Source organism: Micropterus salmoides, unplaced genomic scaffold (assembly GCF_014851395.1).
Source record: "Micropterus salmoides isolate LMB-PRFRI ecotype aquatic unplaced genomic scaffold, ASM1485139v1 Ms_hic_scaffold_14, whole genome shotgun sequence".
In the NCBI taxonomy this organism is placed as follows: domain Eukaryota; kingdom Metazoa; phylum Chordata; class Actinopteri; order Centrarchiformes; family Centrarchidae; genus Micropterus; species Micropterus salmoides.
In genome coordinates this window covers 17,449,015-17,468,619 of record NW_024040485.1, presented here as the reverse complement: position 1 = coordinate 17,468,619, position 19,605 = coordinate 17,449,015, and the positions used below count along the sequence as shown (strand labels likewise).

At 41.3% G+C, this 19,605-nt stretch overlaps 2 protein-coding genes across 3 annotated transcripts; both read left to right on the top strand.

Moving 5' to 3' along the window:
• Positions 1 to 560: 560 nt before the first annotated feature.
• si:ch211-13f8.1 lies at positions 561 to 12,132 on the top strand. The gene is made up of 10 exons (XM_038719375.1): positions 561 to 564; positions 1,564 to 2,631; positions 3,716 to 3,788; positions 6,043 to 6,192; positions 6,761 to 7,938; positions 8,716 to 8,869; positions 9,227 to 9,446; positions 9,990 to 10,102; positions 10,203 to 10,393; positions 10,941 to 12,132. Exons 1-10 carry the CDS (start codon positions 561 to 563, stop codon positions 11,132 to 11,134), a joined length of 3,345 nt encoding a protein of 1,114 aa, XP_038575303.1. The 3' UTR covers positions 11,135 to 12,132.
• Positions 12,133 to 13,467: 1,335 nt separating this feature from the next.
• On the top strand, positions 13,468 to 17,886 carry tal1 (T-cell acute lymphocytic leukemia 1). 2 transcript variants are annotated; one of them, XM_038718122.1, is made up of 4 exons: positions 13,468 to 13,699; positions 15,024 to 15,572; positions 15,976 to 16,094; positions 16,921 to 17,886. In XM_038718122.1, exons 2-4 carry the CDS (start codon positions 15,061 to 15,063, stop codon positions 17,442 to 17,444), a joined length of 1,155 nt encoding a protein of 384 aa, XP_038574050.1. In that variant the 5' UTR covers positions 13,468 to 13,699; positions 15,024 to 15,060; the 3' UTR covers positions 17,445 to 17,886. The 2 variants fall into 2 exon arrangements, with proteins under 2 accessions (XP_038574050.1, XP_038574051.1); XM_038718123.1 differs by having other exon boundaries at positions 13,481 to 13,699; positions 15,976 to 16,064.
• The last annotated feature ends 1,719 nt before the right edge of the window (positions 17,887 to 19,605 follow it).

The following is a 19,605-nucleotide window of genomic DNA, read 5'->3' as shown; positions in this document are numbered from 1 at the left end:
CATGCACAACCACAACTGAGCAGCATCTGCCTGAGTCTGATCACATCTGGGGGATTGTGACAACTGGCAAGCAGAACATTGTCAATTGGACTGACTGTGCACGAGCGCATATATGCGCGTGTGTGCCCACGCATGTATGAAAACAGAGATAGAAAGAGACGGAGCTGTGTGAGCTGATATAACGGGAGGGATCAGCTGTATTGACAAACAAGACCCAGACGACAGTTGTTTTTACGATGCAACATCAATAGTTTATATTCTTTAAAACACAACATAGCTTTCATCCTTATATCAACCATCGAAACATGCCAGAAAGGACAGGAAATTGGGGATAACTCATTTAGACTGAAGCCCATTAGGGCATTTTAGTTGTATTTTGTCTCTTTTTCATTGGCTTGTTACTGTGTGCAGGACGTCAGTGTGTGTGCTCTGCACTTACGCAACGGAGAGCTTCAGTCGGCAACGAGATCGCGAGGCAAGGACGAAATTAAAAGCAGGCATTTTTTGTATTCCATTTTTGTCTAATCCCACTGATTTCTGAAGGGATTACCGGACCAATCATGAGTGAGAGGCCGCTGGCTCGCCCGACGCTGCCAGGACCTGGAGCTGAGTAGACGGTGAGTAGAAGCACAACACATGGATCTGGAGAAACATTGAGAGATGTTATTTGGTTTCGGGGTTTTTTTTCTCCGGAGGGGGAAAAGTTGCTCCGTCTTCTCGCTCTGTTGGCGACCGACCTGATGATGCGCGCTGCGATAGCAATCTGCACGGTTGTCTCAGGTTTTTAAAAGGAATGGTTAATTTACATTTAAGCAGTTGCACTTTGAATTTAATGTAACTTCCTCGTGACAGACAACGCTGTAATTGTGTTTTAAAGGACACAATTTTCTGTAAATATCCAGATAGGCTACAGTTTGTTAGCCTATTTATGTAACAAAATATAGTCAAAAAATAGTCTTTAGTGAATGAGTGAAGCTTACTTTCTTCAAAATGTTAATTAGATTTGTTAAAGTGACTTTTAGCAAGGTGTTGTTAGCCCACGTGGCACTGAATTCAAACATATTTAATTTTCCTAAGGCTGAATAATTAATGAATCGTTTTTTTCTCAGCATTTATATTGACTACAAAATGCGACTGATCCACAGAAAAAGTTTTGTTTTATTGTATATTGTCAAAAGCAAACATTTATAATATTGTTTATTTATGCAGGGGCTCAGTGGCAGGCAGCAGTTGCTTATTCTCATTCTAAAGGATTATCCTGTGCAAAGTAATCAGTGGATAAGGCAACGTGACTGAATCCACATTACATATCTCCTCACCAGGCAGATCTGATAGAAAGTAGCTGGTAACAGAGATGTAGAACAGATGTAAGAGACATGTTTTTTTTTTTACATGCCTGTAAATTATTTTTTTTTCATCTACAGGATCTCTCTGGACTTTTCTATGCATGACCAGCTGATGGAGGAACAGAAGGTGGTTAATAATATCCAAGCACAATCCAGTTCCCCTTTACCCAGTGGGCTTCCCATTAATTGGGGACTCATCACTGGCCCAGTCCCTGAGCCTATTTTCCCAGCACCCTCTTTGAGCAACCAACTTCCTCCTCCTCAGAGTTCGGCTGTGCACGCACTACAGACAAGGTGAAGTCACTCACACAGAGAAGGACAAGAGGCAGAGACAGAGAGAAAGAAAGAGACCGGTTGGACACAGAGGTCTTTGTGAGCAGTCCAGCTGGGCAGATTCCATCTGAAGTCCTCCTCCGACAGCGGCCCAGAGGAAAGGCTCAGGTATCTCTGCCTGCCCCCTCCTGGCGGTCGGGTGCTGCGAAAAACTTGAGCAGTAGTGATGAAGAGGAGGAGGTAGAGGTGCAAGTGAGGTTGGAGATCCACAGCCCACCAGCGGAAGCACAAAGAGAGCAAGTGTTCCCAGGGGGAGTGGAAACTGAAGAAGAAAGGTCAGAAAGAAATGAGGACCATGTCAGTTCTCCAACAAGCCAGCCACGTGTGCTCCAGGAGGGTACGAGTCTGGAGAGTCTTCTGTCTGATAACTCAAGCAGCAGTAAGGATGATCCTTCCTCTCCTTCTCCTCTACCGGTGCTCTCATCCTCTCCTGCCACCTCCTCTCCTTCTACAACATCCTTCTCGTCTTCCACCACATCTTTCACACCAACCAGACGCTGGGCGCCACCCAAGGGTTTCTGGAGAGTTGCACGCCCGGAAACATTGCTTTTAAATGGCGTTGGCCCTAACAACATGCCCTCCACTTTACCTTTGAAGGACTACACTCAGACAGTAGCACTGGCAGAGCCTCAGAAGAGGTCGAAACCAGCTGAAACAGGCGCCCAGGGTGATGTGGGAAGCGCGGTGGATGACAGCGATGCATCCTCAGAGTTCAAACACTCGGACAGCGTGGAGTGCTACCTGGACAGGTGTGAGCAAAATGAGGCAGGTTGCAAAGGACTGTGCAGTTCAGACAGCTGGGAGGGCATGTCTTCACAAATTGGGGTACACTCGGCTGAGGAGAAACTAAAGGTGAAGCAGAGGGCTTATGCAAAGTTAAGGGACAGACAGCAGAACTTCAGGGAGGAGAGAGAGCGGAGTGAAGACACGACAAGCAGAGTGGACTGTAACGGTAGGTCTCTTGAGGGAATTGGGATGTATTTAATGTGAAATGTAAAAACTTTGTAATGAGTGGGGGGAGCCATAAATAAGGCAACAACTTGACTCAAGGGCTTGAGAGGCCAACTTGGGCCGATTAGATCCCTCCTCCCCATCTTGAATGGGATTTATTTTTAGTTTGTCATGAAATGATTGTATTACATAGAAGTTGCCTGACAAAGTGTTGCAAAGCCTCTGACAGCTCGATTAAATATCCATATCTATTTTATTATTCTAAAAAAAAGTCCCCCAGAAACCCTGTAAACCTTTTTAAAATGTTAATACTTTGTTGCTTAGAATACTTTCTAGCTCTAAAGTTCCTTATACAAGCTTTTGTCTGTCTACCTTTCTGCGATGTTGTATGGAAATGCAGATTCCCAGTGTTGAACAGATGTCAGATGTGCAGATGTGCATGAGGTTGTTGCTATTATTAGCAGTCAGAGCGGTGGGGGAAGTGTCCCTGCTTTTGTATCTCTGTCTGTGTGCTAATGGATGCCTTTGTATCTATGTAGGGTGACAGATTATATATTTTCCCATACTATGTATTAGTAAAACTGTGTATGTGTACTGCATGTCAATACCAAAGCAGTCAGTAAAAGACCTGTGGGTAAATCCATGATTCTTCCCTCTTATCTCTGGGAAATCTGTCGTTATCTTTCTCTCACTACTTGCATAACCTGTTTTTTTTACACTGTCATTAAGGGATAGGTCAGGGATAACCTATGAGACTGTCACTGAATCTAATGGTATGAAGATTTATGAAAATCCTTTTGATCATACAAAGATCCAATTATTTGAATGCCCAGATGGCACCGTCCATTATGGCTGATGGTTCTCTTGGTAGTAGAGTTCAAGAAGCGCTACATAAGACCTGAACAACAAATAAGAATCATACACTATGTTATATGTGTTATCCAGCTAAATGGAGAGGAAACAAATACAGAAAATCCGTGTTTTGTGGGCATTAAACCTTTGGAGCACTTTTTAAAGCTTTTATATGTGAATTATTCATATCAGATCTGCTGAGATTAATTCTTTTCCTCTCTATTTAATGGCAGTCGCAGGTGCCCATGGGGTTTTGGACTGCTCAGACTCAGCCATTCTTGCTCAGGAACTTGAACCCTATTTGAGGTAAGCAATGCAATACTTCTTTATGTGCTTGGCAGGGGTGATGACATACAACTCCTATGCACTATTTATATCCTCTCCTCATAAATTCCACTCTTACAGCTCCACTTGTGGGAATTTAGAGTCTATTTTCCCTCCCCGGACGGCAGCAGCTAGAGTGTTAAACAAGCTGCCCATAGGTGTCATTTACACTGGGGACGCTGGGGACATGTCCCTACCACTTTTTGAAAGCATTTGTTAAAAATGTTCTGAAAAATAGCTTGCAACAAGAAACGTTAAAAAACAAATGCAAGTGCTATGAGAAAGTTTTTTGGCACAATAAGAAAGCATGCAATGTAAAAAAAATGTAAGAAAAAACAGATCTGCATTGTCCCAAAAAAATACGTAAGAAGTTAAAAAAAACAGTTTACTGATTACTGCATTATATTCAATTATATTTTTATATTCTGAATTGTCACCTGCCACCTGAATTTTGTTTTCCCCTTTATATAAATAAAAACATCTCCACCATAAAATGGTACAGAAAATGTCTCCAGAATGCAGGAAATGAAGTGTTTAATGCTCAAAATCTTCTGGGGGAGGACCCCCAGATCCCCCCTATTGTTTTTATATTTTCATTCATTTCAATGAATATTTTCTTTAAATAGTATTACAATATCTTCTAGTCTTGTTCTTGTGACCCCAATATTCTGGATTGTAACGTCTTGTATGCTAAGTGTTTTGTCACATCTCTAATCTGAGCCCTAAAATGTCCCCACTACTTTTCAATGCAAAGTGACGCCATTGAAGCTGCCTCAAGTACAATCAAAACAAACTGTGACAACTGAGTTTAATCATTTTCAAGAGGTGAAGCAGGCATGAATAGAATATGTTCATAAACAAATCTAAATATCAAATGCTGTATATTGATGAAGGTGATATTTTTACCAAATAAGATTATGAAATGAAGCTCTTATTTGTGAGAGATTTGCACACTGTGATACTTTACAATAGTCATAAGTCTTAAAACCTTGTAATTATTATAGATGAGACACCAGGCAAAAACTTAAGGAAGTAAGTGAAACAAAATAAATAAAAAGATAGATAAATTAAACACATTTGTGCAACTGAGCTATAAAACATTTTTCAGCAGTTGGGCTCATTAGTTGAATTGGTTGTCTGATCCATCCTTTTCAGATTATCTTCTGCAATGGTGGCAGTATTTTATAGGCTGTTATTATTATAGATCCTTTACTTAGCAATACCACACTGTGAAAGTATTCTACCACAAGTATTCATCATGCATTCAAAATCTTACTTGTATGTATGTATGTAAGTATTATCAGCAAAATTATAAATAGTAGTAGTAAATAGTTTATTTATCTTAAGAAGTACAAAAATTTTCCCAACCCATAAAGTACGTATAAAATACCACTTAAAAACCATATAAAGAAAAATCATCATATTTGGAGATACGTTGTTCTCACTGCATAGGAAGCGTATGAAATTATAATCTGAAATGTAACTTAAGTAACTAAAGCTGTCAGACACATAAAAAGTTTTGAAGTATAAAGTTATGTGAATTTGTACAGTATGTGAGTAAATGTACTTCGGTAGTTAATTCCACCACTGATTATGGAGTGCATTATGGTCATCATCATTATAGACTGTAGAATAAAACACAGCTGCATATGGGGTGCCAAAACAGGCTGCTAATTATACTGTGACTGTCCTGTCAGTGTTTTATCCCAACACTGACATGACAAACTGTAATCTATTGAAACACAATATGTTCTCTTCTTGACACCCAGGAGAGAATGAATCACACTCAGTCCACTACAAGGATAATCCACATGGACGGTGTATCATGCTATCTTTATCACTGGGCCAGGGGATAAAGATGAGTACACGATGAAGCACAATGCAGAGCAGCTTAGCTGCTAGGCATAAGGATAGATGGATGGATGACGTTTCTCTCTGCTGCTCACCGCCAGTGCCACGCCCCAGTCTATCTATCTCATATTACATAAGACAGCTTAGGAAGACGCAGCTTGATTCACTCTATGTTAAGTCAGTCTGTGGGGAATATGATGTTGCTGGATATGTCACAACACACAATAAGCTTTGTGCATTTAAAGACATCAAATATTGAATTTCACACAAACAGATGGCGATATAGCCTTGTCTCATCATACATTTAACTTTATCCATTCCGTTGCTGTTTTCATCATCTAAATTATTTATTTCTGAAGTGATTTGCATATTTCTCTGGATTCAGGTCACTTCTTGTAATCAGTGATGAGCTTCCTCTGAGCCCAAGACATGAGCAGGCCAAGCTTCTCCTGGAGCGAGCGCGACTCAAGGCTCGCTGCAATCACATTAAAGGTGATCGCCCCTGCAGACGCTCCCATTCTGATCAGCGATCCACGTGTAAGTTGTCTACTTAAGCGGGCTATGACTACTTTCTTTCTATATCTCATTATACTAGCCTGTGTCGTAAAATGGCAAATAAATCTACCTTGTAATCTGCACAAGTTAGATGTTCGAGACTGTGAATTCCCTATTTGTGTTTGTGCACCTTTGTATACACATGTATCTCTATGAATCAGTGGTGTGTCAATATGCTACAAGCAACAAGTTAATTCCTTTTATGCAAATTACTTTGTTGCGTCCACTGTATGTTGCATTGCAATTTATTGCATCATTTGTTTATTTAATCAGCAGAAATCTCTTATTTTGAAAATGGGTGCCATATCAGCATGCATATGTCAGCACACTTAGATGCAATAGGCTTGTTTATCTACCTGATGATGTTGCTGAGAGATGGCTGAAATTCAGTTTCACTTTCATGTTCATTTCTGCTTTCACATAACCTCCTTTAATAAGATACAAGCTTATGAATAAAGTTCAACACCAGTGTAAACCTCTTATATGTGTTCAAAATATGTGTTGTATTAGAATGTGTATAATATGCACTTACATATTTTTTATTGCAGAAAAAAGCAGCAAGTTGAGTCTCCCAATCCAACACCTGTGCAGAAAGCTGTTCAAACAGAAGAAGATCTTACAGCACAGAGTGCACCAGGTCCCCTCCTCGTCCCCAACCAAAGGGACACTTCCCCCCAGGGTGGTCGATCCAGACGATATGGTTGTTCACCCACACGGGTACGCTTCGAGGATGAATCAGAAAAAGAAGCAGAGTCTCGGTATTTGGACAGAGTAAGACAGCGCGGAAGGCCCGGAACGCCCAAGTCCAAGAGCAAAGAAAGTAATACAGATTCTAGCAGCAGTGGTTCAGAGAGGAGCAGAAGTGTCTCACATAGAAGTGTCTCCATGCCTCCTTCACAGAAGCAAGAAGATGTGGTTGTCAATGGTGACCCCAAAACAGTGATTAAAGAGATTATAGTGCTGGTGAAGAAATGTGAGGCATGTGGCTCTGTAGTCAGGGAACCTCAGCCAGTCTCATCACTGACAGATCCACAGAACACTGAGCTGCAGCAGCAGGGCAACCCTGAGGACCCACGGGGAAAAGGGGTTCCTCACTGGGTGCCTCCAAACAAGCCAGAGGCAAGTACTCGTCCTAAAGCTCCCTTAACTGTCACTTTTGCTGGGGCTTATGTGCTGGGGGAAAATAAAGAGAGTAGCACAGGGTGGAAACCATCTGGGTTTGGGAAACTTAGGAGAAGGAGCAGGAAAGGAGAAAGTCGTCTGGAGTCTGGCCACGGCCCTTACGGTCCGTCTTGGGCTCAGCGGCGTAATTCAAATCCCAGGAACAGGGTCAATTCGAGCAGAGCTGTTTCCTTCGCCCCAGGTAGTCCCATCGCTTTGGAGCCCCATTTGCTGGAAGCATCTGGTGGACTAAGGGAATCACCTACCCCAGCGCTGCCTATAAAGTCAGCCCTGAAGTCAAGTTCAAGAAATCGTTCTGCTGCAGGTCAGTCCACAGTTCAGTTCCAGACCTCAAATCAGGGAGGCGAGGAAGGATCCCAGCATTCTGCCCTACTGGACTCTCCAGAGGCAAGAAGAGAGTCTCCGATGGTTTTAACCCAAGGGACCCCTGCAACAAGCATCCCAGTGCCCTGCATCAGGCCCTCCACTCTGAGGTACTCCCCAGCCCGGCTCGCCACTGACCTGCCAGCTGCTGAACACTGGGATGCCACTCCAGATGGAACAGGTGAGGTTATGTCATGGAAGATCGCATAGAGAGTTCACCACCTGTAGTTTCTTCCATTTACATGTCATAGAGTGATACTGTACTTATGGGATTTACTATTCTGGAAAAGCAGCGGTGGAAGATGTGCTCGGTAGTAACTTGTATATAATAATACTGTAAGTCCTGCATTTAATTAAGTAAATTTAAAAATGAAAGTACTCACTGCACAAAATGAAATAGACTGATTGATTTTATTAAACATATTAATACATATTTATTTAAATGTATTAAAAAAATATTCATGTTTTAAAGTAACATTTTATGTTACTTAAAGCTCTAAAAATTGGACTTAACTGCAGTATTTGATTACTTGTTACATTCAACCACTGTGGAAAAGTGGAGCTACAACTTTACTTTCTGAAAAAATAGGATCACAAGCTGATATCTGTTTGTGGAACTCACATCATCCAATGTAAAACTTTGCAAAATAAATAATAAATACAATACAATAGGGACTAAACAGAACGAAACACATTAGAACAGAACAGAAAAGAACAGATCAGAATACAACAGAACAAATCAGAACTTAATAAAACAGAACAGAACCAAATAGGACAGGACAAAACAGAACAGAACAGAATGGAATAGAATACAAAACATCAGAACAAACTTGAACAGAATAGAACAGAACAGAACAAAACTAAACAGACTAGAACATATAAGAACAAATTGAGCAGAATAAAATAGAATATTTTAGAATATTTTTTGACATCAACGCCGTACATGCTTTTCTACCAGCAGGTCTGAGTGGAGACCCTGGTTCTGGACCAGAGTGTCGTCCTGCTCTACGCGGCCTGGCTATGTCTCGGGCTGAGGACCTCAGGGCAGAACTGCTGAGAGCAGAACATCTGAAAGCTGAGGCCGTATGGGAGGAAAACTCTGATGGGTCCAGGTTAGCCAAGATAAAAACGCTCTTCTTATAGCTTAGGCAATAAATCCCTTGCCCCCACCATCGCTGTTCCCAAAACGGCCAGACTGGTAGCAGTTAGGAGATTAAAACCCTGACCTACAGGCCACAGGATGTTATTGTTAAAAATATTCTGTGAAAATCAAGACAAGCCTGCCCCCTTCTGGTAATGAAAAGCCTCACTTGTTTGTAGTTATTGATAGCAGAGTACAACCACTACCAAAATAGTTGTTTTAACAGTTCATCTTAAAAAGTATGTGTAGTTGGGATGTAACTGTGTTTATTTTAATAAAAGTTGAGTCTATATTATCTAGTAAAAAAAATCGAACTTTCCTTTTACAGAAAGCTGGATGGACGGCCAAAGCTCTTCCTGCGTCGCTTCTTTTCCTCCATTGGTCTGAACAGTGTTGGTAGACTAGTGAAAGGAAGCCGCTCCAGCAGCATGGAACAGCTCAGTAGTCCCACTGCCACCAGAGGCAGTTCTGCTTCCCCAAGCCCAACACGAAGACCGCAGCCTACCATCGGCATACAGAGGACACCCTCACTGCAAACCCTGCACACGGTGAGGAAGAGTAGCAAACATTTCTCATGCCGTGTTATGTTTTGTTCAGGACTGCTGCGCCATTGTCTTTTGGTGTAATTAGATAGATCACATAGAAAAAAACTTATTTACATGTCTTTAAACTTCCAGTTCCACTTTGAAGTATACCTTTCACTACTTGTTTGCCACAGTGGACCAACTGAGGCTTTGAAGTACTGCTGGCCTTTCCGCCTGACACTGGGAGCACAAATAATGCATTCCAGGTTGCCGGTGTTTCCTTCCACTTTCTGTGGTAGTACCCTACCACAGAAAGTGTTGTTGTTACCCTTGTTGTCTCTTGGCAGCTGTAAGAGGACACTGAACAGATTTTGTTTTGTACCAGCCACTCACAGCCTCTATTTGCATTATTTGTGTGTGTGTGTGTGTGTGTGTGTACAAACACACACACATACGCACTTGTTAGTTTTAGAGGGATGTTTAGCCTTACAGTTACAAAAGCTGATCTGGTGAATTTTGTAAACGTGAAAAACACAATTTGTTACACTGCCCTTTATTTGCCACTAGGTGCTGCCACTGGCCCAACTGCGCAAAGCCTCTTCTGTGCAGAGTTTAGAGAGAAGAACAGAACGTTCAACGATCCTGGGAGAGGTGCAAATACCTTATGGCCTGGCACCCAGGTAACAGAAAAAGATAGAGAAGAAGAAAAAAAAACATACTACATTGTTTTACTTCATTAATTCAATATTAACTAGGATGAATTAATTTCTGCTGTTATAGCCCTGATAGCCCTCAGCTCGAGCTTCACAGGGCCCTGAGTGTTGAAGATGTACTTGCCTCCAGAATGGTGCGTCCAGTGGGCCGGGTCACCCAGGCTTTCCCCAATGGAAGCCTCCTCTTGGAGCTCGTCAGACCCCCAAACGGTCCCTTTGGTTTCGTCATCTCAAGGGGCAAAGGTCGACCAGACACAGGTAACTATTTTAATCCACATTCTCTTTGTAGTGTCTTAAATGTAGAGTTTGGTTTTGCATTTGTTTAATTTTGGTGGTTACTTTATTTCCACAGCTAGCTGGCAGGCTGTTGTTTAATCATGGGTTGTGTTTCTTGAAAGTAGAATAGAATAAAGACAGTGGAAAAGAAAAAGAATAGAATCCAAATGTAGTTCAGATATATTTATCTTAACTGTTAAATGCAAGCAGGTGTCATTAAACATAATCAGATACATCATCAAACATGTCAAAACATGTCAATTTAGCAGAAATCCTTCATATTGGCAAATGTGTAAAAATGCTTTTACTCGTGGTGGAGCTGTTTTATATTAATTATACCAATAGCAATTTTGTGTATATCAGTATCTGTTGTATGGTTCACTAAACACAAAGGTGTCCTCTATCTCCTTTTTCTGCTCCTACCTGTTTTCCTCTATAATTCTTCTCCCCCCTCCATTTTCTCACTATCCCACCATTCCTTCACCTTTCATCTGTCTTCCTTCTACCTCTCTTACTGTTCCCTTCCCAGGTGTATATGTAGAGAAAGTGGGTGACGGTAGTGGCGAAGGCCTCTACACAGGTCTCCTCGGCATCGGGGATGAAATTCTACAGGTGAATGGAGAGGCAGTGGCTGGCCTCAGTCTGGACCAGGTGACGCGGCTCATGACTCGGGAAAGCACCGCTTCTCTTCGTATCATGCCGGCCCGACGCAACCAACGCTGACTGGAAAGATAAGCAGGGCACGGAGCCATTTCTCCTGAAGCCATGGATAATAATTCACCACTGCAAACACTGCTCATGGACTGTAACTATAACACTACTTTGGTAGATGTGAGATAATCAGTGTGTATTTCAGTGCAGGTTCACATATCAAAATGGCTACATAGGATAACAGAGTTAGAGCTATATTTCCTATTAGTGCAAACCCATGTGATACAATGTGACACTGCAAAGGACTTGGTTTAAAATGACAAATCAATAAAATAACCAAATGAAAAATGTAAAACCAAACAAATCCAGTGGTAGAGAGGACTACTCCTACTAGAAACGGAATATCAGAGTATTGTGATTCTACTACGAAGTTAAGACTAGACATACTGATTCAAATCCAGCATGACTTGTTTCTGTGCATATGTTGTTGTTTTATTATGGTCACATTTGGATGAATTGGGATAATTTCATTCACAAAGTAGCCGAATTTTAAACCCATCTCCAAAATACAAACAAAGGGATGGCTAGATTTATTTTGACTCTAGTATTTGTGAGTATTCAGAAAAACATCAACAACTCCATTTCTCTCATGTTTGAATGGTGATTTATTTTGCTGTTTACGGCACACAGAGTTTGACCCCCTAAATACTTAGTGAGTGAAACTGTATTTTGTCACATGTTTGAAATCTGACACAGATCTGTTCCCATTAATCCTGTTGATTATTTCAGAGGGCATGTGTAAGGATGTGCCACAAATATTATTTTGCCCCATGAGACTTTCAAACTAAAGGAGCTATATGCAGAAGCACAAAAAACATTTATTTAAAAAAAAAAAATACATTGCAACTGTGTCACAAAATGTCTAAACAAAATTAATCATCTCCCCTTTTTTTCAATAGATTATATTTCCCTGGGGCTTTGCATGATCCCTTCATTTTGCTTTGTCGCCTATTGCTTCATGAAATTGTTACTGGTTTGCTTCTAAATAAAAAATGTTTTATTTTGTCAAACTTTGATTGTTGAATGTAACACAGTCACAAAGCTACAAAAAGCTTTATCATGTTGTGTTATATCCATTCAGTTAGATGCATAGGCATATTTGAAATATTTAAACTTAGAGTATATAGTTTCCAATCATATGGACTTCTTAAAAAGTTTTTTTTCTTAATTAGAGAGTAAAACCCATACAACTTAAATATCTAGTCAGTCCCATCTTGGATATGACCAATTAGACCTACTGATTTGAAAATTTTCAATCGTTCATTTGGATCCAAAGTAGTGCTGACTGCCCACCAACATAAATATTGGCACAACTGCAGTTTCCTTGAAAGATGCTTAAAAAACGTTCAGAGGGATTATGTCAGGCCATGCTGTTGTTAAACACAGGATGTAAGACGATGGTCGTGACTGCTGCTTCAACGGGTCTGTTTAAAGGTCGTGACTAATTGTGTGGCTCCTTATTTTGTTTTTAAATGTTAGGATTAAAAACGTAATGTGTAACATAATTAATAATTTTTCATCTATGGAGCAGCCTGGTTGTCACGAGTTCATTTGACTAAATTTACTATTACTTGAATTCATAAATGTGTCTGACTAAAAGCAAAAACAGTGTAAGAAATCCGTTATGAATGTAGCTACTTGCCACCATTTAAACGGTCCTGAATGTGCTCTGATAGGGTGCTGCTCCTTTATCTGATGTGACCAGGAGCCGATACGCTTTTATCTCCCCTAGCCATGACTCCCCATGGACCCAGGGGAACCGTCGTCCAAGGCCCCCGACACAGACACTGACATGTAACAGCACATTTATTTATTTATTTATTTATCAGTTGATCGATAAAGAATTGTGTCCCATTCAATTAAGGTATCCTTATCATAATTACACCCTCTTCATTTTTGCATCTATTGTATCTGTAGCCCATCCAGCCTGAAGGCGCAGAAATTGATATGGATTAATGGACATGGCCTACGCTTTTTAGGATAAAAATATAAAAATATAAAAGATAGACGACCCTCTGCTATCTCATTGCAGGATAAATGGGATTAGCAAAAAAAATATTTGTTGAAAATATAAATAGGTCAAAAGCTTAACCTAAGCTTTTGTTTCTTTAATCATAAAAATTAAAACACCTCATATGGCTCAGGCTACAGTATACTACCTCACGTTGTTACAGACCGTTGTGCTGTGCCTGTTTGCTTTTTTTATGCTTTGCCCTCCACAAGACTATATAGCCCACGACAGCCAAATAATAATGAATCATTTCATAAATAATGGGTTTAGGGGCTTATCGGGAATGAAGAGGCCGCTGCCGTGCGCTTATCTCACTCGGCCACATTGCGGCCTGTGTTCCGCTCCCCATACTGAGGGAGCGTACTGGATGCGACGAGGAATAACTCAGCTACACACACACACACACACACACACACACACACACACACACACACACACACACACACAAGCACACACTGCTCCACAACTGGCAGAGGGGAAAAAAAGAAAAAAAAACCTCAGACATGGATGACCCACTCACAAAATGGCTCCACTTACACAGTAACATCAACAACACGGCTGAAACGGTAAGTGCGAAAAAATACATCTCCTGTATTTAGACCACAGTTTTCGTTGTTCCAAAGGGCAGTAATTGGATTGCAATCGTCCAAATTTTATTGGTGTTAAGTGTGAAGTATTTAGCCGATATTTTCTGCTATTGTCCGAACGCATGACTGAGACTGAACGGGATGTAATAACGGATGCGAGGCCTATTGGAGAATTCCCAGACATAAAAGTACGCTTTTTAAATTGGCGGTCTGTTGTTCGTTTATTACAATATTCTTGGGACATTTATCGAAGGAATTACCTCCTCATACCTACACCCAGTCCTAACACTCGCTGTGTAGTGTATTCAACATGACAAGCCCTTTGGCTTTAACAACAACAGCACTATGGCCTATACAATAAAGCAAGAATGTCAACCTACTCTGACATCTGTAGCTAAGAAAATGATCATGTCCAAGTGTTTTTGAAGCTTCAAGAGGTAATTTGCTGGATTTTTTGAATGCAGAAAAAAAGGAGGAATTTTATTACGACGCAGAATGGATATCAAGCTCTCTTCGTGGTCCTGACATCCACACTCTTTATATAAGACGATCCTTTCACCTCTAAATAAACAACAGCGAAATGAGCTTTTAATATATTCGGATATGACTTTATGCAGAGCTCAAACGTAGGTTTACATACATTTAGATATTAGTTTAACGACATAACCTGTGCTGAAGGCCCAGCAAGCTTTAGATAAGATATTCATAGAAAGGGAGAAAAAACTTGCATGCAGAAACAAAAGATAAAGCTCTTTGTAAATGCCAAGCTAAAATTTTAAAAATATCAATAGCTCCAAATATATGATAAAATTCGGTTATTGTAGCCTACGATTAGTCTATTAGGAATATCTCACTTTAAGAAAAGCACGCAAACCTTCAACAGCTCGCAAAAATAGTAGAATCATTGACTATTAATTTTTGTGTTGTTATCCCTTGTGGAAAAATATGTCTGCATTTGAACTTTTTATCTTAAAAAACTAATCGAAGAAAATGTAGGCCAATGATTAAGGAAACGAATTAATCTAGCCAGCAAGCAACAATAGCCTATCGATGTGTTTCTTACACTTTGTTGTTAGAAATGTACAGTCTGCAATTTAAAAGAATTCTTCTAATAATGATAAATGATAAAATTAACATAAAATGATCTAAATTATAATTTTAATAACAATAATAATAATGTAGGTAGGCTATTGTTAATTCCCTGTAGGCTTACATGGGAAGCAAAAGCTTGGTTATGTATCTGGTAGTAAGACTGTCACATGTTGTTCTGATCAATAAATTAATCGAGGAAAATCTTATTTAGGACGTAGTGGACTCAAGCGAGTGGTGACGTTATAAAAATGATGGAAAAACGGCAGCCGGAGCTTTGTCCTGGAAGTCCTGATGCAGAGTCCGGTCACGGAAAGCGGGAGGACTCCTCCATCATCTCCAGACAGAACGGATGCAAGGAGGACGAGAAGCCGAGGAGAGAGGAGGGGGAGAAGGAGAGGGGAGGGCGCTTCAAGGGGGTTGAGGAGACGGATGACGTTCCTCTGCAGAACTCGAGCAACGGGGCCAGCATCAGCATCATCATCAACGGCGTTGCCAAGGAAACTGCCTCTCACAACGCCCTTGACCTGAAAAGGGAAGTGCCGGTGATCGAGCTCTCCAGGAGGGACGCTATAAAAGCGGTGGAGCAGAAGACTGAAAGCCATTTGGTGCCGATCACGGAACTTCGCAGACCTCCACCGCTGCCGCTGCCGCCGCCGCAACGAGACGACGCTCGAATGGTCCAACTGAGCCCAAACGCGTTTCCTGTCCCGGCCCGGGCGATGCTCTACAACCTGGCGCAGCCTCTCGCCGCCATCAACAGGTAAAGGTGGAAACAGGAAAAGAAAAATCTTAGAGTTTCATGTATGCACGTTTCATTTGAGCATTATGAGTGTTCACCATAGAAAGTTTGATGGCAGTTAGACGCTGCCCATTATGGCCCTACAGGAATATACTGCTGTAGTGTGAAAAGATGCTTGTAGTATAATTGAGTTTACATTATGATGACATTATTATGCATGTAAGTGTGTGTGTGTAGTATATATAGTGTATTAGCCATTAAATGTGTGTGTGTGTGGGGGTGGGGGGTGTGAGAGAGAGAGAGCTCCTGGTGCAAGGGGTGGAGGGTGTTTAGGGTTATATGCAATGAAGGAAATTACATGTGCTGAAATTCAAGTTTTCTCAAATACCTGTGTGGCTTTTTTTCCTGCTTTCTGTTGCTGTAGTCTTGGAGGGGAGTCGGAGCAGTACAGCATGTACCCCAGCAACAGGGTAAAGCGCCGCCCGGCGCCTTATGAGGTTGAACTCGACGAGGGTAGGCGCATTTTAGATCTTTATAAGTATGGTAAGACGCTGTGTCCTTCTGCCAATACAGTCCCCAAAATGTCTCCTCCTCATCTCCATTGCCATTCATCCACTGACATGGATCTATACTGTAATCAGAGTTTTGCAGAAGATGTCTTGCAGAAAGAAAATTCAGCACAAGGGTTTAAACCTAGAAAATACATCATAATTCATGGCATAAATGAGTGCTGCTAATCAGAACGTCAAATTCATGTACCTGCATGCCATTAAAGTAAGCCCTTTTCAGGCAGATTTGGGGTTTATTTCATTTGAAACATCCTTTCCACCTCTGCCCACTCACTGCCATATACAGGGGTGGAGGATGGGGGTGCTGCTGCCTCCATGCCAAGGTTTTACTGCAGAGTGGGCTGAAGGATTAAGATAGACTGGGTGTGTTCCAAGGGCGACAATAGCCTGGAAGACACCATTGTTGGGGGTGGGAGGATGTGACTACCTGTGGTGGGGCATTTTTTGGAGCACACAATCTTGGCATACCAAACCAACAATTTTCCTTTTATTACATTTGCATAGTATTTGGCACACAGCATACTGTACTGAGGCTTTGCTCCATCATCTAAAAATCCATGGTTGTAGGGAGGACAATTTTGAAAATTAATTATTTAATGTTTTTTCAAAACTTTTGTGCATCTGTCCTCCTGCTGCTACTTCTTCCATGTTTATTATTGCACTTAGTATTGCTTTCCGCTTTTACAGACCTGTCTGTTTCAGCTCTGCATTTCGTGTTGTTTGTGTAACTATCTCCTTTCAATGCATCCTGCCCTTACTCTCTGTATGTCTGTCTCTTTTCCTCCCTGTTCCTCTGCTAGCTGGCCAGCCAAAGATTGTACGTCGTATCTTCACAAACAGTCGTGAACGTTGGCGGCAGCAGAACGTGAACGGGGCATTTGCGGAGCTTCGCAAACTCATCCCCACTCACCCCCCGGACAAGAAGCTGAGCAAGAATGAGATCCTGCGGCTTGCCATGAAGTATATCAGCTTCCTCTCCAACCTCCTGGAGGACCAGGACGGAGGGAGGAATGTTGGCAGCACAACTGACGGAGAAACAGGGCTGCTGGTTGGGGCCCATGAGGGTGGCCCACAGGGCGGACCACATCAGGACACGGTGGTGAGCTTGGCCAGGGACGATCTTTTGGAGACAATGTCACCAGGCTCAAGCTGTGGAAGCCTACCTGATGGTGATGCAGAGGGCAGTCCTGAGAGCTTTATGGAGGACCAGGACTCACCTCCAGCTCCAAGGACTCTAACGGCTTCACGTGGGCCCCCGATGCATCTAGCTACTAGGGATCTGAGACGCAATGGACGCCCTTTAGATGGCTCCGGTCGCCGATGATGCGGACACCAATAAACCACAGACACTAGACGTTGCGAGACTGAAAGAGAACAATGAGAAGGACTAAAGAGAAAAGGAATATGCTCAGGACCCGTTAGCTTTGAGTTGTCAGTGTAGGAAGGAGAATCAAGCTCCGTGTAGTGAAATAATGGTGTCCAAAATGGATCATGAGTTCCTGTCTCCACACTACACCTGAGGCAGCACTGATGAATTGCTTGGTTTGATTGGTGATCGTCTGAATTTCATCCAACAAAAGACTTGTACATTCTGCATGTCTCATGTCTTTGACCGACCTGCGGATCATAACTTTCCATGTTGTGAAAGTCCAAAGACTGGATATTCTATAAAAAACACACACAAACACAAACACAAAAAAAGAAAGAACAATCAAACAAAACAAAACAAGACCAAACAAAAGATCAATCAAGAGATACTTAGCAAAGATGTTTTATTGAAGTTTTGTCCAATGCTTCACTAATGATACTATTGATTACAATATGGTGCAGCCAGAATAGATCCAACGTGCTTGCAGAGAGCTGAACGTAAATGGTCCTAAAACATCAATGAATGAACCCTGAAGATTTATGCCCAACAAATTTCATGTCTTCGCATAATGATGCAAATATCAATTTGCCTCAGTTGGAGGCCGTAAATGAACCGACTGGACTATTGTATCCATGCAGTTGCGTATGTATTGTAAATAGCATTATATTTCCACTGCACAGTGTAACAACAGTGACTCGAGTTCAAGTCATGTGGTTTAAGATGTACTGTAGTGTATTTGTCAGTGGGTTTACTAGCAAAATGGTCTTTTTGGAGACATGAAACGAGGAGAGAGGGGAGAAGAGATGAGATGAACTCAAAAGGTAAAGCAAGCAACTGAACGCAGTGCATCAAATGTGGTACCATTTACTTCTGTTACACTTTGGTGATAAGAAAATGACACCAAATACATGCAACAGACAGTTAAACAATTTCACTGCCTGGAATGAATATAATCTATTTGAATTTGCTGTGGAGGTACAAGACATGCAGTGTTTCTTAAAGTGTACAAAATATGGGTCGTATGATATCATGAGATGACTCATGCAGTCCTTTTGATATGAATGTTTCAGTGTTTTTTTTAACTGTAATGCAGTTGTAGTTCAGTAAGGTACACAAATAAATCCCTTCATTGCCGCATTTTACATATACACATACAGACACATGCGCAGAGGCACACGCACAAACACGCTCACACACACAACACACACTGTTAATATCATGGCAACACCAGCAGTTTTTTGACAAACACAGATAAGTATTGCTCGCTGTTGTTGTTTATTCTGCTTTTCCAGCAGGACCTAGTAGCCTATATTGGTACCTTTGGTAACTATGGTATTTTATGAATTGCAGTAAAGGGACATTGTACGTTTGGTAATGATATATTTGTTGTATGATAGCTGTATCTATAAATATATCCAATGTTAAATCAATGAATTTTATACAAAACCCCTGAATAAAACATGCAGAGGAAAAGCCTTGTATTTGATCTCACTCAAGCATAATGTAGGTCTTATTGATTCAATTAATTTCAGTCTCAATTCCTATTTGCCACAATTCCCACATTTATGACTACTTTTATACCTTTTACACACTTATTAAAATTCATAATCTAATTGACAGACAATGCCACACCATGCAGCTGTTTCCCACCTTCTTTGTACAGTGGGTCTAGTTAAAACCACAACCTCCTCATGAAACTCCCCCAATGAAAGCTGGAATCCTCACTTCCTCCCAACAAGTGACAACTTCCTGTAGAGGTTAACATGGCTCGGTGACCTGCAGGATATCCTGCCATTGTGAAAGTGGTTTTGACAGCCTCCACTGCACTCGTTTGCACGCTGTTGTGTCTGAACACATTGTGAAACAGCCATACTTGTTGAGACTCCCACCGCCCTAAAGTTATTCACTCACACCATCGCAAAGCTATGTCCACCAAGCCTGTGGTCTTAGTAATAAATTAGCAGTTGTAGCTTTCCCACACAAATGCTACTTTTTTGTAGTCTACTTCCCTATATTCCATAACTCTTTTGTTTTGCCACCACTACCAATACTACTACAACAGCATCAGCTCTTAGACATTTCAAAAAAATATGATTGCTTCCAGAGAGCATCAGAG